We start from the raw sequence: 24,065 nt of genomic DNA, 5'->3' as shown, positions 1-24,065 counted from the left end.
GGAGTTTCTGCACCCCTGATCCAGAGTAGATGTTTACATGTCTCCCTTTTCTGCTCTGCCAAAGGATCTGTAGATACCACACAGGCATAAGATAGCAACAAAGCACCGTTATATGCAGCACTGTGGCAACGCTGGTTCCATTATCTAATCTGAGCTTTTCACCTCTTTGCACATTCAAATTGCTCACTGGGGTTAAACAAGAAATCAATCAATGTGAAAACAACCAGACCAGAGATAACTGGGGTGAAATATGGATGTCAGGTGTGGATAGCAGAGAGAGATGAGGTCGCACTCTGAAGCAATCCAGACAGCCTTAACGCAGACAGCCCATAAATCTGATGTGCAACCCAAGCAGAAAATAGATGCTTAAATAAATATATTATGGGACGTCAATGTCTCTTTTTCTTACAAATATTTATATTTTAGCCATGATTCCGTCCATTTTAGGTGGAAAACCTGCCAATATTCCCTGGTTCAGGAAGTATCTCTGCAGCAGGAAACTGCTTTGCATCTGAAATCTCCACTGTGTGGAGCACCGTCGCACAAATGGAAAATATTCGGAGACATAGACTGCACTTCTGACTCAGTTTGCAAAACAAGGGTCCTGTTCTTGTTTTCCTAAAAAACATTTCATTCTCAAGCTCTACCACTTGTTCCATGTGACAGGAATCATTACAGTAGCTGCTCTCCAGACCACAACCAGCAGTCATTTTCGTGGTTTAAGCTGACATGAGCAAAGCTGCACATTGTGGTTAGCTTTTATTCCGATTGTGGATATTATCTTTAATTTCTTGGAAGAGCCATGCATGGATATTTTCCCCCACATCCTAATTTGTATGGCTGTTAAATGTGTTAAATACAACCGTTTCTCATCTGCCTGTGCATTTTTACCTGGCCCTCTGCCTGCCACACAGCGAGAACCAAGCATCTTAGAAGTGAAACGAAACTTTTACATTTTTTCATTCCCCTTCCTGAAAGGGATTATTCCCCCCTTCTAGGGTGGGTCATCCAGTAAGAGCCCTCCCCTTTCGACAGGCTGCGGCGGTGGTCCGAGTATAAATGGGGTGCGCGCACCTCGGCTCAGCCTGGTGCAGCAGCTGCGCGGCGGCAGCGGGGATCAGAGAACAAGGGACCGAAACAATCTCTCCAAACCAGCTAAAATACTAAATTACTTTTCTTTGCTGATTATTGCATCCCCCCTCAATTTTTTTTAGAATCACACCCTGTCCTCAAAATGACCAGCGCCCCCCTGACAGGGTTGCTGGTTGCGCTTTGCGTAAGCAGCGCAGTCCACGGCTTGCCAAAGACCAAAAGACAAACGGGCCAGTATCAGGTGTATCCCGACATCGTCCCAGCAGACGACGCAAAAGGTTTGTGAAAATGCTGATTACAAATTTGACTTGTAAAGTTTGTTTTTTCCTCTTTATAATTGCACCTATTTTTTCCTTAGTTCTGGCCCAAGTAGCTCCTAATAATGTAGAAAATTATTTAATAGGCAATTTGCAGGCAAATGAAAATGTGCCTATGCATACCAATAATTATCTTTACACAACTTGATAAAACTTGTTTTGTGGTTTGATTTCTAGTTGGCTGTGAGGAAAACGGACGCACTTACAGACCAAACGAGCAGTGGGAGAAAGCCTATCTTGGCAGCACGCTGGTGTGTTCCTGCAATGGAGCAGAGGGCATCAAATGTAAAACTAAGCCTGAAGGTCAGCGTGAGACCAGTGCAAAAATTCCTCAGCGAGCAAATTTTTTCTTCCTGTTCAGACTGCCCATGAAAATAAACAAATACAGCAACAATCTGACACATTTTAGCAAAGAAATGAAAGTCATTTTCATGTGTGTATTGTGCAGCCACTGGAACAGTCTCATGATGTTGGGGGGAAAAAACAAAATCCAAACCTTTCATTGTTTCTGTTTTCAGTTGAGGAAACATGTTATGATAAGCACAATCTCCGGACATACCAGGTTGGTGAAACATATGAGAGACCAAAGGATGGGATGATTTGGGACTGCACCTGTATCGGCTCTGGGCGGGGCAAAATTAGCTGCACTATTGCAAGTAAGATGCAGCTGAATTCATTTCACCAGTTCACATGCGCTACAAATTTAATTTTAAATGCATTTTTGTTTAGACGTGCAGAGGCGTGTATGCTGAGGAGTGAAAGTTTTGCTTTTGTCCTCTCCAGACCGTTGCCATGAAGGGGGAAGGTCTTACAAAATTGGGGAAACTTGGAAGAGACGTCATGAATCAGCCGACTACATGCTGGAGTGTGTCTGTCTCGGAAATGGCAAAGGGGAGTGGACCTGCAAGCCCGTGGGTCAGTAGTGTCACTGCCTTTAAACATGCAATGCTGCTAATTTGGCCACTCACAGAATCTTAACGCCTATCATGACTGCGTTTGATACTCTTGCACATATTTGGCAGCGGTCCAGTGTGTGAGTGAGAAAGCACAGATTTTGATTTTCCCTCTCTTTTGTCTCTCTTCTGAGAAGACTAAGGTGCCTGCTTGCATACCATCTTGACAGGCTGCAAATTAATTAAATTTGACTTTTCCCCTGTGTTGCAGCTGAGCGTTGCTATGACACCGATGCATCTTCTTCATACGTCGTGGGGGAGACTTGGGAGAAACGCTACCAAAGCTGGATGATGCTGGACTGCACCTGTCTGGGCGAGGGAAATGGGCGTATCACCTGTACCTCCAGGAGTAAGGAGCACAAAAACACTGTTTTTTTTGTATACTGCAGTCGCACAACGGCTGCTGAAATGCATGTTTTTGTTGCTCCCCAATAGACCGTTGCAATGACCAGGACACCAGGGCTTCCTACCGTGTTGGAGAAACTTGGACAAAGTTGGACTCCAGTGGGTACACCCTGCAGTGTCAGTGCTTAGGAAACGGCCGTGGAGAGTGGCAGTGTGGCAATGCTGTCAGGAGTAAGACTCTTATTTTGCTTAATAAAACACCCAGAGCTTTATTCTGATCTCAGCATTCACACGCTTGACTTTCATTATGGGCTATAGACACAGGTGTTATCGTGACCCCCACAAGCCATCAAAAGGTCACCACTTACGGGACATGTCGCACGGACGCTGAAGTCACCTACAGCGATGGACAGAGCTGGTTCAGAAACCAGGGCAGCCAGCAGATGATCTGTACCTGCCTGGGAAATGGGGTCAGCTGTAATGAGTACGGTGAGTACAAGAAGATGTGAGGAAGACGGTTTTTGCTTGTCTGTTGTGAAATAAGTTGGAAAGTCATTGTTTTGTCCACATTTTCTTGCTTTTCCCCCCTCTTTTGTGCAGAGGTCAGGAACCAGGCATATGGTGGTAACTCTAATGGTCAGCCCTGCGCGCTCCCATTCGTCTTCAGGGGAAAGACCTACTATTCCTGCACCTCAGATGGACGCACAGACGGACAGCTCTGGTGCTCAACAACCTCAGACTTTGAGAAAGATCGCCAGTACTCTTTCTGTACTGAAAAGAATGGTGAGACTCAAGGCTACATTTGGAAAAAGGTTTTCCAATCTAGAATCCCCAACATGTAATCTCTGTTCATTTTAATTGATGTTTGCTGTGAAGTCTGTTACAGAATATTTATCAGTGGTATTAATGTGACAAGTTAGATAACCAGGTAATCTCTTCAATCCAGTCATTGTTGCTACAAGAGGTGGAAACTCTAATGGGGCCCTGTGCCACTTCCCCTTCATCTATGGTGGCCGCAACTACACTGATTGCACCGCTGATGGGCGGCGTGATACCATGAGATGGTGTGGTACCACCTACGACTACGACTCCGACCAGCTCTACGGGTTCTGCCCCATGGCAGGTGAGAACACGGCTGCTGTATTGTTAATATTGTTTGAGCTTTAATAACAAATTCAATTTCTGAGTAAATAAGCGCTTAAATAAGATAAATGTAACCTTTTGTTCTCTGTCATATAGCTCATGAGGAGCTGTGCACCACCAGCGATGGGGTAATGCATCGTGTTGGTGACAAGTGGGACAAACGCCATGATGTCATGGGTCACATGATGCAGTGCACATGCTTGGGCAACGGCCGCGGGGAATGGAACTGTGTTGCTTATTCACAACTGCGAGGTCAGAAAGGCCCCAAGCCCGAAACTTAGAGCATTTTCAAAAGATTAAGCCTTTTTGCCAGTTTTTACCTTCCCAATAGACAAGGTGGTGTTTTGATCCATCCTTCTCCTGTTCTGTGAGCAGACCAGTGCATCGTCGATGGCATTTACTATGAGGTGAACCAGGAATTTTCCAAACGCCACAACGAGGGCTACATGATGAACTGCACCTGCTACGGAGAGGGACGTGGCCGCTGGAAGTGCGACGCTGTCGGTGCGTCTGTCTGTTGATTGGCTGAGCCATTGGGGAATAAGAGCATCTCATCTGAGATTTACTGCAGGTTCCGACCAGTGATGTTGTCCCTTTACTCCAACAGATCAGTGCCAGGAACCACAAACCAGGGCTTTCTACCAGATAGGAGAATCCTGGGACAAAGTCCTCCATAACAAGCAGTACCACTGTTATTGCTACGGCAATGGAATTGGGGAGATGAGTTGTCAACCTCAGGGGAGCCGGCCGGGTAGGAGGGATACATCATGTCTCTCAGCTTCATCTCATTTTTCTTTATGTGCCACCTGGTTTGTATTTAAGTGTGGATGCAAGTGTTCCGATGTTTTTTTGTTTTTAAAAAAACTTTATATGCTGCTGAGCTTCCTCGAGAACTTCTTCTTCAACAGCAGTCAGCATCACAAATCATCCGTCCCCACTGAACACCCATTACTAATAAATATTAGTCATAAAATTCCCTGTAAACAGTCTATCTTTGATATTCTAATGAATGTTAAATGTCCTATTTGTTTGACATTACAATCAATTATCCAAATCGCTGCTGGTCACTCAGGCGTTTTAGAATCCAAAGCCTAAACCTTTGCAATTAAAATGATTTTGTCCTCTGCTTCCTGTAGCTTTCAGACCAACATTTGTTGGTGCTTTACTCACCTACCAGCAACCTCTGATCACACCTGACTGAACTAAAAAGGTTGCTGGGGTGAGATGGGGGTCTGAGCTTCCTTCTCCACTTTGAAGTTTGGCAAATGGTGAAGTGTGGCCAGTCCCACCACCCCTGTTTACCCTCTGGTTCTTTGGTGTCTGCTTTCGCTCGTTGCTCTTTTGAGTTTGTACTTCCCCCGCCTTAGTTTAATGACCTGCTGTGGGGAAGTGGGTTATTCAGAGGGGGTTTCTCTGATAATGTGATGTCCACAGGTTGAGTCATAATTGCTTGATGGAGAACTTTGTTCCCCACCAGGTCGTGAGTCCTGAAACGACTGACCTCAAATGTTCCAGAACATTCAGTCAAATTACTGTGTTGCTTAGGAGGGATTATATAAGGCTATATAAACACTGCTGAATATGATATTTCTGTTATGTTACTCTGTTTAATGTCAGTGGCTGTTAGAACTGGTTTTGCATTTTCTACTGGTTTGTTTTTATGCCAAAATGTAAATTATCAGCAACTCATGAAAGTAACTGACTCATCTACACAAGTAGTTCTAAACACCTAGTTCTTGGTCTCACACCCTCTCCTTTTGTCTTCCTCTCCTTATTTTACTAATCAGGTGGCCACATACCTGTCCGGGTCAGCATCACAGAGGCAGGAAAGCAGCCAAACTCCCATCCCATCCAGTGGAACCCACCTTCATCGGTCCACATTACTCAGTACATCCTCAAATGGAGAATTGTAAGCGTCTTTGGTTTTTAAGTTTCTTGTCATCCAGAGTTTGATTTTTTTTTGTTTGCTGACTGCTGAACAAACAATCTGAATGAGGTCAGATGCTTTTGGAAATGTTACAAAAATGTGAGCAGTAAAACACAATTTATAGGTAGAAGAATAGCCAATTAGTAATGATTTATTTTTACCACACCTTCTATTTTCTTTGAAGATGAGAGAAGTATTTGTGCATTTCAAGTGAAACAGATTTCTCTGAAGAGGTTTGTATATTTTGGAGAGTTACATAACGACCTTGTCCGGCCTTCCTGTAGACAAGCTTAGTAGTTTTCCAAAAGAGGGGAAAAAATAGTTTAACTCCTAAATCGGGAAACATTAACACATTATGAACATATTAACCCCTTAAAACTCAATTAATGTCTACATCAAAAACTCTTAGCGTGTCATCTATGCTATTATTTTCTTTAGATTTATGCATTTCATCTAGCAATAAAACAAGTTCAACTCAGTTGAAAAGCAATTCACTAGCAGCACCATTACAGAATCTATGTTGCATTATATCAGTTTAATAATTAAGGTCTTTTATTGATTTTTCCAAATCATCCACATTGTGACACACTTATCTTTGAGATTTCAGTCAGTTAAGTCCTCTCTCATAAAGTTGGAAGCCGATTCCTACCAATGTGTTTTTAAAAAAAAAAGAGTATTAAGGTGTCGTATTGATTAGTGTTCTCAAAATAATGGCAAAACATTTCAGTAATAAACTCAAACTTCTATCAGATAAGAGGCGACATTTTACCAGAAAGAATCAGCGTTTTCTATTGTACAGTCCCATTTCACTGGATATTATTTAAAATGTGTTCTTAAAAATAGTTTTGCTCTGTGTGTTTTTCCACACTTTATTCGATTTACCGCTGTTGTAGAAAAATTCTATGAAGGCCTGGAGGGAGGCCACCATCCCCGGCCACGTCAACTCCTACACCATTAGTGGGCTGCGGCCAGGCCTCACGTATGAGGGTCAGCTGATTAGCATCCTGCGCTATGGAAACCGCGAGGTCACACGGTTTGAATTCACCACGACCGATGGTTCTCGTAAGTGAAATAAAGCCGCTGCTTTCCCTCAGTACATGTAGAGATTTTAACGGAAATGCTCCTTCCTCTCCCTAGTGGAAGAAACAGTGGGAGAGACGACCCAGCCGCCTCCGCTGGTAGACACTTCAGAATCGGTGACAGAAATCACTTCAAACAGCTTCGTTGTGTCGTGGACGTCAGCCTCGTCCACCATCTCAGGCTTCAGGGTGGAGTATGAGCTCAGCGAGGATGGGACTGATCGAAAAACGCTGAGTAAGACAATCCCATTCATCATAAATTACAGATCGAGAAAGTAAAATCAATCTCCTGGCACCTGTAACATCTTTTCAATGGCTTCTCCAGAGCTTCCACACACAGCCTCGTCGGTCAACATTGGCGATCTCCTGCCGGGACGCAGGTATGATGTCAGGGTCTACGAGCTTCCAACTCAGGGAGAGCCACACCTGATCCTCACAACCTCCCCGACCACCGGTGATGGGACAATTCTGCACTTTTTCATGGGAATGGCTTAATAATTTTCCTACACAAACTATAACATTCATTTTCTCTCCTCTACTCAGCTCCTGACACTCCTGCTCAGCATTCGATCGTAGACGTTAGGGAGTCTTCAATCCAAATCAGCTGGACCAGACCTCAGGCACCCATCACTGGTAAAGAACTTCCCCCTGTGCATGATGCAAAATTTCAAGTCCGTACCAGTATATCTACAACCCTCATTTTCATTTGCTGATTGTGCCTGCCAGGTTACCGTGTGGTGTACACACCCTCAATAGAAGGCAGCAGTACAGAGCTACTCCTGCAAGGTTCAGATACTTCAGTCAACCTTGTGGACCTCAAACCCGGTCTTCTTTACAACATCAGCATCTATGCTGTGAAACTGAATCAGGAGAGTAAGCCTATTTTCCTACAGGTCAGCACGGCTGGGTCTTCCCTGCCAGGTACGTACAGTACTTTTTAAGAAAAAAAAGGGCTGTATTTTATACCTGAGTAATTTAGTAGTAATGCTAAATCTAAGCAAAGGTTGTAATTATGTACCGATTCCTTAGACAGCCAGGGTCTTTACGAAAGACTTGTCAACATGTATGCTTACAGCTAAAGTTGGGACTTTTATATTCTTCTCAGAGGCCTCCTCTCTGCCTCTTTATCAAGTCTGACCCCAGAGTCAACCTTGTGCTTTGATATTCACATGAACCTGAAGCACACACAGCTTTCACAAACTCCAAAAAGTCCTGACTATATTTTACACCACATATTTTTATTTATGGAACTGTAGTCATACTGTGTGAGGCACGGTGTCTTGTTATCCAAGTGGAGGATTCTAATTCTCCACCACTTCCTGTCTGCAGAAAAAGTCCCATCGCCGACGGATCTACAGTTCTATGAAGTTTCAGATGCGAAGATCACAATAACCTGGACTGGTCCTCCCACTAGGGTGACTGGGTATAAGGTGACCTACTCCCCAGTTGGGGCCAACAGAGCTGATTTGAGACCCACGACGCTGCCCATCTCACCCAACGCATACGCTGACATCACTGACCTGCAGCCTGGCACGCTCTATCGCTTTTACATCTATGCCGTTAATGGAGGAGTGGAGAGCAAGCCACTAGTGGGAGAAAAATATACCAGTAAGTGGTCCCACCGAGAAAAGAAATCCAGAGTGAGGCCTTTTAACCTGACCTCATAATTTCCAACCTCTGCAGAGCCCGACTCGCCAACTAATGTGCGCTCCAGTGACGTCAGCCATAACAGCGCGCTGGTCTTCTGGGATGCTCCTCGCTCCATTGTCACTGGCTACCGGCTCTTCTTGAGCCTTGAGGGCTCCAGCCCAATTGAAAAGAGGATCCCGGGCAGGGTGACTCAGTACCCATTGAAGAATTTACGTCCAGACACCGAGTACACCATCACTCTTCACTCTGAACTGGACAACGAACTCAGCGAGGCCGTCACTTCATATTTTAGGACCAGTCAGTATTGAGAAAAAGAACATAAATGGAGGGAAAAGTGTGGCATTTTATTCCATTTAACAGTGTTTTAATCAATGTTTTAAACCACTTTAATTTCATCCTAGGTCCACAGTTGGGAAATGCTCCTTACTATAACACAGAAGTCACTGACACTGCCATCACCATCACTTGGATCCCCATCCGCAGATTTAGCTACAAGGTACATAGCTGCATCATCAATGCGTTCAAACAATACACCCTTCCTTCATGTAGTATGGAAGAGACTTTTATATTTCAGTGTTTATGATGAGTTTTTATTGTCTCTTGTTTCCTAACTTTGGATGTTTGTGGCCCTCTCCCCAGGTTTCTGTGCTTCCCAGCCAGCAAGGGGAGTCTCCCAAAGAGCAGACTTCTGAGACAGGAAGAATTTATATTACTGGCTTGATTCCTGGTACACAGTACACCTACAGCGTTCAGCCCATCTTCAATGGACAAAACCGTGGAAATCCCATCGTCCGGGACGTTGTCACTTGTGCGTATCTAATACCTCTTAATGGGGCCAACCCCCCTCATCAACACTTTGGCCAGAATTTAAACCAGAGCGTGGGTCTTGTGCTTGTGTAACAGTTTCTTTTCATTCCCTCACAGCGTTGTCCCCTCCCACTGACCTCAGAGTGAGTTCCAGGCCAGGCACCGATCTCACTGTCCACTGGGTAGCTTCCAGTACACCAGGTAAATATTGAGTGAAGGGGGGTAAATCTAGACCTTGTCCTTGCCGTGGTATTTTCTTTTTTCTAGGACAAACTTCTTTCAAATATTGACTTGAAAATTGCAAAACCTTGTTTGAATGCTGTTCTATGTCGCCCCCATATTTGTTGTGCATGTCTACTTTGGAAGGCATCACAGGCTACAGAGTAACAAGCACGCCCACGAACGATCAGCGAGGAAGCTCCGTGGATGAGTCTGTCGGTGCTCATAAAACATCCATCATGCTAGAGAGCCTGACACCCGGTGTTGAGTACAACATCAGCGTTTACACTACCAAGGGTCTTTTGGAAAGCCTGCCTGTGTCCACTGTTGTCACACCAGGTACGAGGAAAGAGGAAAGCATTCACGTGTTTCCAATGACACACACATCTACATACATAGCACAGACCAAGGTCAGAATTCAGGTTATAATGATCTATAACGCCATGCATAACATTCAAAATGTTTTTGCCAATTACTCAATTTTTTTTTTGAGTGCGTGCGCCTCATGAAAGTGTATGAGGTAAAACCAACAGAATAATTTAAGACAAACATGTTGTTTGCAGCTGCTGTTTGGGCCTGACTGCTCATTTTAATTGATTTGTGTTTGTGCAATCGCTTTGCAAACTAATGTCCTACATGCATGGGATTCTGTTTGTCACTCGGGATGTGCGTGTTTGTTGAGGCATGTCTCCAACAGTTGAATCTTTGTTCTAATTTGAAAACCAACAAAAAATCCATGTCGACTAGTAGAAGTTTTTGATTCATCTCCATGCAGCATGGCTGTATTTTTTACTGCTTTGATGATGCTACCAATGGACCATGATCTATTTTTTATTTGATTTTTTTTAATTCTGTCTCTCTAATTGTGCTTGCGCTTTGAAACTGCCCTAACCCTTTCAGAAATCCCCACACCGAGTCACATTGACTTTGTCGACATTACTGATGCCACCATTGGCCTGCGTTGGACTCCTCTGAACTATACTGCCGTTACAACTTACCGAATAATGATAGTAGCCTCAGGCCAGAGCTTGGCATTTTTTCAAGATGTGGTGGAGGCATCTGCTGGTTATTACACGATTCGCGGTTTGGAGCCAGGCGTGGACTATGAGATCAGTATCTTCGCTGTTACAGAAGATGGAGAAAGCAGGCCGACCACACACACAAAGCAAACACATGCTGGTGACTTATCTCTTTCACTTAATCAATGGGGAGGGGTGGGTTTTGGGTCGCAAGAGGTGATACTAAAAGTCACAATTACAGTAAAACTAAGAATGTATATTTGCAGTTGTATGTTAACATTTTTATTTTCTAAGATACTTTTCAGATTCCAGACAGAATATTTCATTTTTTTTAACTCTTTTCTCTTATTTTTTCAGTCATTCCAGCACCCACCAAGCTGCAGTTTGGAGGGGTGGGTCCTGACTACATCAGAGTGACATGGACAGTGCCGTACATGTCCACAGCGAGCGACATCTCTCGTTTTGTCATTCGTTACCACCCTGTAGCTACGGACGACGACGTCAAGGAGGTGAATGTTGGTGGAGCCACAAACACCTTCCTGCTGCAAAGTAAGTTCAATGGTGACACCTCTGGTGCCTGCTGGAATTGCTGGGGCTGTTTTGCGTGTTAGCATTCAAATTGTATTTTTCATTCAGACCTGTTGCCCAACACGGAGTACCGCATCAACGTCGTGAGTGTGTACGGGGAACAAGAAAGCCAACCAGCCACAGGAACCCAGAAAACAAGTAAGTTTGACCATTGGACTCTGAAATTTGAAGCGCCAAAACCATGGTGTTGGACGTACAGTTAACTTAAGCCATTTTTTGACAAGATCAGTACTATTATTAAAATAGAGCCAAGATAACACATGCAATATCACCCTTTTCTTCAGCTCTGGACTCGCCCACCGGTTTGGACTTCTCTGACATTAACACCAACTCCTTTACTGTCCACTGGGTGGCTCCAACCTCTACCATCACTGGATACCGCATACGCTATCAGAAGACAAGTGGCGGGCGTGGAAAAGATGAGAGGGTGCCGCCAACCAGGAATTACTTCACTTTAACTGGACTGGAACCGGAAACAGAGTATCTGGTTCACGTGTTCGCTGTAAACAGCAATCAGGAAAGCCAGCCCCTGACGGGCACACAGGCCACCAGTGAGTTTCTTTGCTGGTATTTTTGGTCACCATCAAATCCTATTTTTGTTTTCTGACATGAGCGACCTAAATATTTTGACGCTTTCCAGTCTCTAATGCTCCCACTGACCCGGCGGTAACGTCTTCCACTTCAACCACCATCACCATTCGCTGGGACGCTCCCTCTGTCACAGTAAAGACTTACAAGATCTCCTATGGACCAAGTCTGTCATGTCTTTCTTTATATGGTCCTCTAAACCTTGTGCTGATTCTAAATTCAACCTTGGATCTTCTTTCATTTTCTGCCTGTAGGAGGAAGATCTCCCCAAGAGTTCTCAATCCCAGGCACCGAGACTACTGCAACCATCACCAACCTGACTCCTGATACCGAATACACCATCACAGTCTACGCTGTGGCAGGACGAGGAGACAGCCCAGCTTCCAGCACCCCAGTCTCCATCACACACAGGACTGGTACAACAAGACATAACTCAATGAGACTCCTAAACATGCATTCAACAAGCAGATAAATACCAGTCTTTCTTTTCTCTATTTTAGATATCGAGCCTCCCACAAACATGAAACTGACAGATGTCATTGACAACGCCATCACAGTGAGCTGGACACCAGCTCAGGGTCCAGTTAGAGGCTACAGAATCACCAGTGTCCCCAGGAATGGCCTGGGGCCCTCCTACACTGAGGATGTTGGCCCTCGTATGTCATAAATACACAACTGCTCACAACGCAACATTGTACATAAAGAAAGATCTATTTCATTCACTCTTACGGATTTTATTTTGTATGTGCTCCTCTGTTACAGAACGGAGACAGTTGACGTTCACAGGCCTGATGCCCACTGTTGAGTATGTTGTGAGCGTTTACGCTCTTGGCAATGATGGACAGCCATCTTCCCCCGTGGTGGACAGTGCAGTCACTGGTTAGTTTGACTGTAAATGACACAAGAAAGTGAATGTTTAGGAACATTGTTGGTTTTAGTGCAGCAAACCTTGTAGATAGAACAGTAGTTTAAAAAAAATGGGTGGAAAAAGGTGAGCTAAACTTTTATATTTTGAGCAGTGTTGCACACTTTCTTATCTCAACATACAGTATATCATCCTGTAATCTATTACATATTTTGCCAACAAATTAGCCTAATTTCCCCATATTTTCATTCTTCTGCAGCCATGGACCGCCCAAAAGACCTGACCTTCTCTGACATTGACTTCAACTCTATGCGCATCACTTGGGACAGTCCCGATGGCACCGTGACAGCATACCGCATTTTGTACTCCAGTCCAGAGGAAAGCGAGAGAGAGGTGCGCCCAGCCCCCAGAGGTGACCATGACAGCACGCTGCTGAGAAATCTTCAGCCTGGGACCGAATACACCGTTAAAGTCATTGCCTTCCATGACCGAAGACCCAGCAAACCATTGGTGGGAACCCAGGCCACAGGTAGAAAGAGAAAGCAGGAAAGAACACAAGTCCTTTCTTCTTGTTCCTCCGGTCCTAAATTTCTTTTTGTTGTTCCAGTTCTTCCTCCTCCAACCAGCCTTCAGATCTCTGACGTCGATGCCTCCTCCTTGACTGTGTCGTGGCAAGCTCCCAATGCTGCGCGCCTGACCGGCTACCGTGTGGTTGCCAGTCCCAAGAATGTCAACAGCCCTGCCAAAGAAATAAACGTTTCTCCAGATACCACACGTGTGGCTATCCCTGGGCTCATGGTAAACACAACCATACAGTGTACAAGTCCGACCTGGACTGACGTCATTGTCTTCATCAAGTCATGAAACAGCATCATCTGTATGTGCATCACAGGTGGCAACCAACTACCAGATCCAAGTCTATGCTCTGAAGAACTCTGTCACCAGCAGACCATTGGAGGGCGAGACGACCACACTGGAAGGTAACTGGCTGCGCTGAAGCTGGACCCATTAAGCTCTACTGTTGCTCTGTTTTATGACCATATTTCCCCCCCCCCCCCCCCCCCCCCCCCCCACCTCCATGCAGCTATGAGTCCTCCTCGTCGTGTGCGTATCTCTGAGGTGAAAGACAATTCTTTCACGCTGACCTGGCGTTCAAAGACTGACTCCATCACTGGCCACCTCATCCAGGCCACCCCCATCGGTGGCTCGCATCCCACAGTGACCAAAATCATTCCAGGAGATGTGAACACCTACACTCTAACAGGTAAGTGCACCCCCGTTTCTTTCTATAAAATTTAACCTATTTGCAGTTCTGCCTGTCCTCACTGCATTTTTGTGTTCTTTTTTATTTCTTCGAAGATTTGCAGCCCAGAACTACCTACTCTGTCAGCCTGTACACTATTAATGGAAACACCAAGAGTGACCCATTCACTCTCATTCTTAAAACAGGTGAATTAATGGTTCATAAGTTCTCAGGTCAATAGACAAGTAATCCTCCCATGGCTATAAAATTTAATATGGTAACTTGTATTTTATGTTTGTCACTGAAAATGGCTTTTTTTCGTAGCTGAGCCAGTGGTCCAAGCTCCCACCAACCTCCATTTTACATTGCTCACCCCCACCTCGATCTCCTTCACCTGGCAGCCCCCCTCCACGCAGATCACAGGATACGACATCACCTACGAGGAGTCAGGGAGGGCACCGCAAGTGCTCACACCACGACCCCATGCAGGCCAAAATTACGCCACCATAGATGGTACGGAAGCTTCAGACTTCACTAGAGACATTACATCTTGAGTTATATTTTAATTTTGGTAAATGTCTGGCTAAAATGTAAAATATGAACCCCTTCAGGCCTGAGCCCATCCACAGAGTACATCATTAAAATCACTGCCATCCAGAATCCATACAAAAGTATACCTCTGGTGGGCAAAATCAGAACCCGTGAGTATTTAGACCTGTTGCAATGTTGCAGATTACACTATATCTAGATGCTTAGATGGTAACCTCATAATGAGTTTATTCATTTCAAGGTCTCTCACTCTTGACTTGTCCACTTCCTTGATCCCTTTTCTCCTGTCTAGACCCCCAATCTGCCCTTCCCCTGCCCCAGCCCGGCGGTTCTGGTGGCGGCATGGATGTACCTGACAGAGGCTCGGATAACCAGATCAATATAGTGGGAAACAATGGCCAGGACGGCCAGGGTGGTCATAACCAACGCGTGGAGTACACAGAGCATAACAACATTGGCCAAAACAGAAACCCACAGACGTCCCAGGGCCAAGTTCGTGAGCCCCTGATCTTTTTGCCCCTTCCTGACCCAGAAGGACGCAGAAATCCCATCCTGAAGCTAAGCATGCCTGCAGGCTCCACATTTGACAATGATACAGGCGTGCCACAGGAGGTCCAAACCAGGACCACCATCTCCTGGAACCCTGACACTCAGAGCAACGCTTTTGTGCTGTCTTGCTATCCCGTCACAAAATTAAACGAGAAGATGTTCCAGGTAAGGTGACAAAGGTTTTCAGACTTAACCCATATTGAGTCATGTGACATGAGGCCACTAAATTTTCTTCTGTGCATTTGCTCAGGTCGAGTTGCCAGGTACAGCCACCACCGCCACCCTGGTAGGACTCACACCCGGCGCAGACTACAACGTGATTGTGGAGGCTCTGTTGGGTGCCCTCAGACAGAAGATCTTGGAGCAGGTTGTCACTGTTGGAAATACAAGTAGGTAACACAGAATAATCCAGGAGAAAGCAACTAATGTGTAAGGTTGAGTAGTCTCTCCACATTTTTTATTTTTAGTATTTTTTTAAGTACCTGTTGTAGACTGGCTTTTTTGGGGGGGATATCTCCTTTATTCACCTCACTAGCAAAGGTAAAAACCAAGAGGCAAATTAGCAAAAGAATGCCATTTTTAATCTTTATGATAAAAAGTCGAGTGTTTAATGATTAACTCTTAAATAAAGCCCTTTCCTGAATGTTACACGTCAGTCCCACAGGAAGTGCTTTCCAATCAGGATCTGTGTTATGATGCCTTTACTGCGACGTACCACGAGGTTGGAGGTGAATGGGAGCGGATGTCTGAGACAGGTTTCAAGCTGTGGTGTAAGTGCCTGGGTCTGGGCAGCGGCCACTTCAGATGCGATTCATCCAGTAAGTTTGTGGGGTATTCTTTTAGGGCCTCGTTGAGAATGAATACACTGCAAACATTTTGACATTTTTGTATGTCCAACGTCAGAATGGTGCCACGACAACGGCATCAACTACAGAACCGGGGAGAAATGGGACCGCCAAGCGGAAAATGGCCACTTGATGAGTTGCACTTGTTTGGGAAATGGCAAAGGAGAGTTCAACTGTGAACCACGTAAGGCCCTTTAACTTTTTAAAATCTTTTTTCCCCTCTCAACTGGCAGAGGAATTAATGTCTGTTATCTGAAACCCAGATGAATCAATGTGCTATGACGATGGAAAAGTTTATCAGGTGGGCAACCAGTGGCAGAAGGAGTTCCAGGGTGCCATCTGCACTTGCACCTGCTTTGGACGACAGCAGGTACGATCTCTGCCATGATGTTTAGCACACAGCGTGACATTTCTGGTATAAGCATGTTTTTTTGCCCCCACCCCCATCAGGGTATGAGATGTGAGAACTGCCGGAGACCAGGTGCCAGCGTTGACGCCAGCCTGCTGCAGCCTATTAGATACGGAGACAAACTACCCAAATTGGTGAATTCAGTAGTTTAATTTCAATTTCCTGTCCTGTGTTCAATTGTCTTCATTTTTAACACCAGGTGATCTGTTTGAATGTGTACATTTTTTATATATCCTCCAGAATATCCATTGCCCGATCGAGTGCCTCCGACCCGACCTGCTGGCCGACGTCCCTCAGAACCCTCGGGAGTAAAAGGACCACCACCACCTGACTTCTGCTTTGCTCCCTCACTGCACTGTTTCACTCTAGATTTAACGCTGTCTGCCAGCACAGTAGTCGCCACGTCTCAGACGCATATTAACAGCAACCAAGTGTTTAAGTGCCTTCCTGCCTAAGAAAAAGTTTCCTGCAACAGCCCTGAGTACGACCATTATTGGAAGTCATTTAGGGTTTGTACCTGAACTAGTGTTTTATAAATATTTTCCCTATTTCATCTTTGAAATTTAAACCAAAGAGTTGAAACTGTCAGTACTGCGCTGAAGAATGTCAATAGTTGCAAAAATGGGCTTCTCTTGTCCCTGGGCTTGGGTTCTTTACTGGAGGGAGTTTGCACTGTGCCACATTCTCAACTCCTCTTTTCACTAATTTATCCCTCTGATCAACGTGTGAATGTGTGAACTGGGATGTGAGAATTTGCCCTGGTTTATTTTTGTACTTTCGTCTGTAACCGACGTCGCTACCGTCGACGGTGGAAGTCCCTGATTTGAATAAAATTGGAGAAATCCTCTTGGAAAAATGTTTTCCCGTTTGCATTTTCTTTTGCTTTTTGACATCTTTATTGCTTCCTTGCCGATAAACCTTAATCAGTCCTCATCAGGCTGAGAAGGGCATCTGCTCAATTTCAAGTAATCTGCCGTCCATCAATCCACAACTAAAGATTTTTCACCACAGGAAATGATATTTTGTATTTAGCTATCAAATCCTGAAGCCAAGTGTGAGTTGACATGAGGTAAAACTTGTGAATTTGGTCATGTACCAGGACAATTCTTGGAGTTTCTGCTAAAAGTACAACAAAATGACTACCAAGAAAAAAAGATACATCAGTTAGACCTCAACCTGACTCAAATGTTGTTGTATGGGAAGGGCACAGGAATACCTACATCAGCTACACATATTGGTGCTCTTCTATCACTCAGTCATCACAAGGAAACTACAACTACTCAAGAAGTCTTACTCGTACTTTATTTGAACATTGACAGTTACAGTACAACTGGCATCAGGACTACAAGTCAGTGCATTTCTACATTTTCAACATGATGCCGTTTTGTGTTTGTGATCTGACCCACACTGTGCTAAATAGAGCAGTGTTTAAGGAACTAGGAAGTGCCATTTAATGATGGAAGAGGCGTAGATTAGTGTGCACCAGAGTGATCCCCTGCTCATTGCAGGCATTAATGACAACCTCGTCAGCAGCCGAGCCAGAAGGAGCAGCGATGTACTCCACGCCGCTCTGCACAGGGACACAGGAGAGAATGTTTTTTTTTTTTTTATAAATCACATTTTAGAATGTGATTTTTTTTTAAAAAAAGGCCATTTTATGCATTTTCATAACATGGATTGTTGCGTTCCCAAATTTGCATGTGTAACATTACCCGTTTGGCACGATCAATGTTGTCTCTGAAGGGGAAGAAGGCATCGGAGCTGACAGCCACAGACTGCAGAGAGCCGATCCACTTCTTCTTTTCAGCAACAGACAGAAGCTCGGGCACCTCATCAAACATGGATTTCCACACTGCCAAATCTGGACCCTGTCAAGACAAAATAAGGACCGTTTTTGTCATAAATTAATAGGACGAACATCAGAGTTCGTGGGCAGGTGGTTGCAAAAATAATCCCAAAACACCCTCTCCCCACTTTTCAGATGCCCACCGATTAGTACAGTCCTAGACTGGTGTCAGCCTGCACACAGACAGCTACACAGATATGGACACTTACCTCTCCAATAGTGTCGCTCACATACTGGTCAATTGCATTGGCCATCTCTGCTCTCTTCACACCAGTACGGAACTTCATGTTCAGGACACGAGGGTGGTGTCTCAGCCACCAGTTATCAGCTTTGTCACCTGCCAGTCGGGTACAGTGGATACGAGACTGCTGACCCGCACCAATACCAATAACCTGCAACAGTGAACATTAGCAAGGACGCATCAGTAGTTGGCGCATGAAGAGAAAAGCTAACTTTAGAGGTGAGAAATGCAGAATCCTACCTGTCCATCTTTAGCATAGCAGACTGAATTAGACTGAGTGTATTTGAGAGCGATGGTGGCCACAGTGAGATCACGTACAGCATCTTCCGAGAGCTTATCACAAACGAAGGGTAAACAGCTGGTCCAGGATTGTGCTGATATATATAGAATTATTTTGCAGGAAAATCATGACAAATACTCACAGAACCCTTGGATACAACATTGTTAAAGAATTCCTTGTTGATTATTCCTCCATTTCTCTTTTGCTTGAGGTACAGACCAAACAAGACTCTCACTTCGGTCTCATCAGGCTCATATTCTGGATCAATCTGAAGCAAATGCAAATATAAGTCAAACAGAAAATGTCAAATAACTACAACTAAAGTATTAGGGACAAAAGTTCTCACCTGGAGAACGCAGTAGTTGCCATTTTTCTTCTTGGAGAGGATTTTGAGAGCCTCCTCTTCATAACCAGGAGCTATGATTCCATCAGACACCTGAGAGTTCATCAAATTATTGCTACATGAATTCACCAATCAGGGATTAAATGCATTTGCTCATTTATTTACCTCTCTTGATATAATCTTGGCGGTGGGAACGTCACACACATCTGACACAGCAATGAAGTCTCCAAAAGAAGACATCCTGTCAGAACCTGCAAATGTCAGAGTTCATAGAGTTCAGGGCAAAAATAAAACACAGTACAGATTATTCCCTGCATCGTTTAATGCTTCGACCTCGTGCCCTGGCATAGGCCGTGGCCAGTGGGGTTAGATCCTTCATCAAATCATGCACCATGCACACTCTGGCTTCCTCCTCAGTCAGGGGAACTCCCACAGCAGCACCTTCATGAAATACAAAATATAACTGATAAGTAGATGACATCAGAACCTTTTCTCCAGAGTAACTTGAGAGAATCATATCTGCACAAAGGGTTTGTTCCTTACCCGCAGGACTGACGTGTTTGAAGGAGGTGGCTGCAGCCATACCAAGGGCCTTCTTTAACTCTCGAACCAGCTGCCAGGCATTCAGAGCATCACAGAGGTTGATGAAACCGGGGGAACCGTTGACCACTGAGACGATGCAAAACCAGGGACAAATTTTTACTTCTCTAAAGCTTAATGATCCACATTAATGCTCACTAAATGTTTAACTTAGCTGAACATTTTTCATTTTTATATGCTCCATAATGAATATCTCATTGCTAGAAATCCACTGTGCAGAGATCAGGTCTACCTTTGAGAGGAAGAGCTGGCCGCAGGGTGTAAAGTTGGGCAGGTGCTTGGTGAGGGTTCATGCCATAACGCAGAGGCAGCTGGGAAACCCCACGACTGTACTGCCCACGAAAGTAGTCCGATATGGCCTCGTCATACTGTGCCGTGTGTGTGAAGGCCTGGAGAGCAAATAACACAGATTACCTTCGAATGGGGGGAAATATACAAATTTCTATTGATAATTACATTACAATCTGGGGAAAAGGTATCCAAGTTCAGTCAAATTATGTCAAATGTCAGACACTGAACTCTAAGCTCCACATCTGTGTCAATGTGATAAGACTACAAATCTGGACTTTGAGCTGAGGGCCAATGCAAGGTGAAAAAAAATGTCAGCAAAGAAACTCGCAACAACTCAATGTAAATATTAGCCACAAGAGTTGATTAAATGATGAAGATCTTAAAGGCAAGTCTTTTAGGTACCTCCAACAATTTAAATGTGCAGCTTTATGGATAATACAGTGGGACCTCTACTTACGAACATCTCTACATGTGTAATTTTCAGGTTACGAAACGTCTCAATGGGAAAATATTTCCTCTTGTTACGAAAGATTTCAGGATACGAAAGGCAAAAATACGCTACCGCTGCTACTCGCAGCTCGTGGAGTTTAGCGAACGCAAACATGCTTGTAGCTGCTCTGCCATTGGCTATCACCTAGCATCTTCCTGTCATCCCATTGGCTAGGAGGGACGTCAATATGTACAAGTTTGTTTGTATCCCAGCGTCGCCTTCGGGATTTATTGTGGGTGTTCGTATGTTAGTCCATTAAATGTTCCAAGCCCCCAAAAATTCGGACATCATTTTTTTTTTATAAATCCGAATTTTTGAATAATTGAGTATTTCATGAGTATCAATTACTTTAAGAGCCAAAGTCCGGCGTGTTTCCACAGATGTATCTCTGTTTTCCAAACTCTCCATTTCTTTGGCCACCAATGAATAGTCAGCAGGGTCACACACGATGGTCACACGAGCATGATTTTTGGCTGCTGCTCTCAGCAGAGTTACACCACCTGCGGGGGGGGGGGAATCACGAGGCTCTTATGTCAATGCGAAGAAAATACAATTTACTATCACTGCTCCGTGCTCTTTTCAGCAGTACGTACCAATATCAATCTGCTCCACGGCATCGTCCACAGTGACACTTGGGTTCGAGACAGTCTTCACAAATGGATAGAGGTTGCACACCACCACTCTTTTGAAATTATGAAAAAAATGCAACAAATAAGTCATCAGCAGAACTATTTTTCAGAAAATTACACATCGGACAATACATCTTAAATTGTGCTGAATAAAATCCCTAAATTGAATCATTCAGATTTACATTTACATCTGATGGGGATAATCTTTCAAACTTTAACTCTTGCATCGTAAGCGCATGCATGAGTTGGACTCTGTTAAATGCTTCTTCTTTTTTTTTTAACTTAAACAGAAATCCTGCCAGCATCCAACATTATCAGGAGTTCAGCAACATCTTCAAAAGACACCACTGTGAAATCAGTGATCTAATCACATTATCCTTATACAAATGAGGGTCACAGGACAAGCATACAGCCAAAGCAGCAGTTTTCCATCAGCAGGCTGCAAAAATCAGCTGCATGTGCTCCTTTATGCACACTGGCTCAGCTTGTACTCACAGGGACACTTGGTTCTTTTCACTTCTAACTCCTGTATGGATCAATATAAACGTCACCCAAGAAGCACATTTGATAGTTTTTCCACTTTCTCTTTTTGACATTAATATTTGTTATTCGGTCTCACCTGACCAGGCTGTAGCCCAACTTCTCCATGTCAGCAGTGTCACTGGGGCTTTTTCTGGCCAGGATGCCCCCATGGACGGCGGGATGAAGGGTCTTCACTCTGCCGCCCAACATCTCGGGGTGTCCGGTCAGGTCAGACACGTCCCTGCCGCACAGCAACAGGTGCAACAGTTTAAAACGCGCATTTTCATTTTCACTTGGAGAATTTCTTAGGATGCCAACCTGACGGCCAGGCCGGCGTCCCGCAGGGCTTTGGCGGTGCCACCCGAAGCCACCAGTAACAGACCCACATCCACCAAACGTTTGGCGAACTGTACCAGTCCGGTCTTGTCTGACACGCTCAAAAGTGCTGCGAGGAAAGAGAGCAAACGAATGGAACTTACTTTACTGACGAGGCAAAACAGATAAAAGTGCACTTTGGCTACGCTTAGCTGAACGCGTGGGCTAATATTAGCAAGTGCTAGCATCCTGCAACGTAGCAGAAGCAACCCTGAAGTAGTGGCGATGGATGGGATCAATCAAACTCGAATCAAAACTTTTACCGAGTTCCGAGGAGGCCATGTTCACGGTGCAGAGGCAGAGCGGACGTTCTCCGGGCAACAGCAGGCTTCTTCCCTCGGCTCCACTTTACAGACGCCGCGAGGTTGCGAGCGTGGAGTCACGCGCAGAAAAATCAACAAAATTCGCACGATTTCATCACGCGCAGAGACCCGCCCGGTTGGCGACGCGCCGCCCCTCACAAGCAAACGCGCCCATGCACGCGGCGTGCAAAATTTATTTTAACACATTTTTTCTCCTCTTATCAAGTTATTTTGGTGTCTAAAACAAAGCTCTGGTTTTATGTAAATATAAAACGGGTTATATATATGCATTTTTCCGTATTTTTGAATTTCAGGTTTCACTTGTATTGAATCAAAATGGCATCGTTGTGCACTTGCGCATGACCGTAAAAAGACATTCACAACAGGTTCGCTAAATTTACATGAATTTATGAGTAAATCGATAAATTAATTAGATTCAGCATTCAATTTGGGTTTCTGTATTTTCTATCCTTTCTTTATTAACTATTCATTTAACCCTTGAACTATGTTGTTTTGGCAATGATGTTGCTGTACATCAAATATTTATATATATATATTTGTATGTTGTTTAAACTTCATGAACGTAACCAGTATAAACTCTGTAGCCATGCCAGTGATCAGGCACCGTGGTTCCTGATGTTTGACCACTAGAGGGCAGAGTTGGACTGCATGGTGAGATTAAGACGTCGACGTTTTAATGCGCCACATCACAACCTTCTCTTTTCATTTAAGCTTCAAAATAAGCATTTTATTTATACATAGGGTTAAAGTTTTCAAGTCACTGTTTAACATTTACTTGAAGTGGAAAATATCTGCTTTGGAAGAGCGATCATTGCCCATCAAGCCTATTTTGCAGTCAATAAAATGTAATTAGTATATTTCTTAGTCTTCTCAGGAATAAACCCTGAATCTTGTTGCTGATCAGCTGCAATGAAGGTTATACTGACTCCAAAATGGCACAAGCATTAATGCAATTACAACACATATCCTTCAACAAGAAATTGTTGCGGCCTAAATTATATTCTGTATTCAGCCCCGCGTTTCCAATAAAGTTTGCTGGCCAAAATCTGTCATTTTATGGTCCTGAAGAGCGTTTTTAGGTCGGACAAATGTGGATTTATTTGTCTCCGTCACTCACTCCAACTCCTCCATTAGTTAAGTGACAGGATGGGGCCTGGGAATCCGCCTGATTACGTTAAAAGTTCGCGCAATCTGTTCATATTTAGGTAACGAGCCCGACGTCTCACTGACTGATTAAACTGGAGGGCTGTAAATATTTTAAGAGCTGTCTGATTTAAAGAAGAGGAGGCCGGTGTATTTGGGACAATTTCTTGTAACTGCTCCGTGTAGGAGAGCACATCACCTCTGGTGAGTGATTAAATAGACAGCAAGACACTTTATGGAAGAAAGCAGGCTCAATATGCCTTATTGGTTAAAATAAAAGCAGTCCGTCAGCACTTTTGCATGACAACTGACTGTATTAAACGAATTTACGCGGAGGATTTTTAATTAACGTGTCTGTGTATCCAGATTAAAGTAAAAAACAAACAGATTAGGTGGCTTCCATTTGTCTCCCATCGATTCACGTCATTTTCTTTCAACCAAATTAAAAACTGCAGTTTAGGTTTTCAGATTGTTCACTCCCATAACACTGCAGTCAATGAAAACGTATTAATAATCTCGGAAATGTACGTCCTTGTGGCTATAATTTCATGTAATTTCGGATTAATCGGGATTAAAAAGGTGTCTACAGTTTTGCCTTAACGTTCCTTCCAAATTAAGGTTAGAAAATTACTCCATCCTAAAGGAGCTCAGGGAAATAAATTAATCATTTTAAAAAAAAGTTTAAAGTGTTTGTAATGGACATTCATTTACATTCCTTTAAAATTCCTAAAACTTTGGTCATATATGTTAGAACTGTGTTATGCAGACAATTAAGGTGTCAAACCTGACCTTTGA

General features: G+C 44.1%; 2 protein-coding genes across 4 annotated transcripts; one reads left to right on the top strand and one right to left on the bottom strand.

The window, feature by feature from the left end:
* The first annotated feature begins 1,071 nt into the window (after nucleotides 1-1,071).
* fn1b (fibronectin 1b) lies at nucleotides 1,072-17,045 on the top strand. 3 transcript variants are annotated; one of them, XM_029845717.1, is made up of 46 exons: nucleotides 1,073-1,370; nucleotides 1,587-1,712; nucleotides 1,928-2,065; nucleotides 2,193-2,324; nucleotides 2,574-2,711; nucleotides 2,798-2,938; nucleotides 3,026-3,196; nucleotides 3,308-3,490; nucleotides 3,654-3,830; nucleotides 3,947-4,102; nucleotides 4,226-4,354; nucleotides 4,458-4,601; nucleotides 5,638-5,759; nucleotides 6,671-6,839; nucleotides 6,915-7,091; nucleotides 7,182-7,310; nucleotides 7,400-7,489; nucleotides 7,583-7,777; nucleotides 8,186-8,464; nucleotides 8,540-8,803; nucleotides 8,908-9,002; nucleotides 9,146-9,314; nucleotides 9,431-9,514; nucleotides 9,680-9,871; nucleotides 10,433-10,711; nucleotides 10,909-11,100; nucleotides 11,188-11,277; nucleotides 11,424-11,690; nucleotides 11,780-11,893; nucleotides 11,982-12,143; nucleotides 12,228-12,383; nucleotides 12,490-12,606; nucleotides 12,852-13,121; nucleotides 13,200-13,390; nucleotides 13,485-13,572; nucleotides 13,677-13,856; nucleotides 13,952-14,041; nucleotides 14,160-14,348; nucleotides 14,447-14,536; nucleotides 14,677-15,098; nucleotides 15,184-15,322; nucleotides 15,590-15,751; nucleotides 15,837-15,962; nucleotides 16,042-16,148; nucleotides 16,229-16,321; nucleotides 16,428-17,045. In XM_029845717.1, exons 1-46 carry the CDS (start codon nucleotides 1,235-1,237, stop codon nucleotides 16,497-16,499), a joined length of 7,332 nt encoding a protein of 2,443 aa, XP_029701577.1. In that variant the 5' UTR covers nucleotides 1,073-1,234; the 3' UTR covers nucleotides 16,500-17,045. The 3 variants fall into 3 exon arrangements, with proteins under 3 accessions (XP_029701576.1, XP_029701577.1, XP_011608364.2); XM_029845716.1 differs by having other exon boundaries at nucleotides 1,072-1,370; nucleotides 12,852-13,390; XM_011610062.2 differs by lacking the exon at nucleotides 10,433-10,711 and having other exon boundaries at nucleotides 12,852-13,390.
* Nucleotides 17,046-17,467: 422 nt separating this feature from the next.
* Nucleotides 17,468-22,230, bottom strand: atic (5-aminoimidazole-4-carboxamide ribonucleotide formyltransferase/IMP cyclohydrolase). The gene is made up of 15 exons (XM_003969655.3): nucleotides 22,068-22,230; nucleotides 21,748-21,874; nucleotides 21,527-21,670; nucleotides 20,872-20,960; nucleotides 20,627-20,778; nucleotides 19,730-19,886; nucleotides 19,441-19,566; nucleotides 19,231-19,338; nucleotides 19,063-19,148; nucleotides 18,901-18,990; nucleotides 18,697-18,822; nucleotides 18,515-18,607; nucleotides 18,243-18,425; nucleotides 17,900-18,055; nucleotides 17,468-17,757 (listed from the first exon to the last, which is right to left on the bottom strand). The coding sequence occupies exons 1-15, from the start codon at nucleotides 22,084-22,086 to the stop codon at nucleotides 17,638-17,640; spliced, it is 1,776 nt and encodes a 591-aa protein (XP_003969704.1). The 5' UTR covers nucleotides 22,087-22,230; the 3' UTR covers nucleotides 17,468-17,637.
* Nucleotides 22,231-24,065: the final 1,835 nt, after the last annotated feature.

The sequence above is a fragment of the Takifugu rubripes genome, chromosome 13, assembly GCF_901000725.2.
Source record: "Takifugu rubripes chromosome 13, fTakRub1.2, whole genome shotgun sequence".
Lineage (NCBI taxonomy): Eukaryota > Metazoa > Chordata > Actinopteri > Tetraodontiformes > Tetraodontidae > Takifugu > Takifugu rubripes.
Note: the sequence above shows the minus strand (reverse complement) of the source record. Positions and strands in the feature narration are given on the sequence as shown.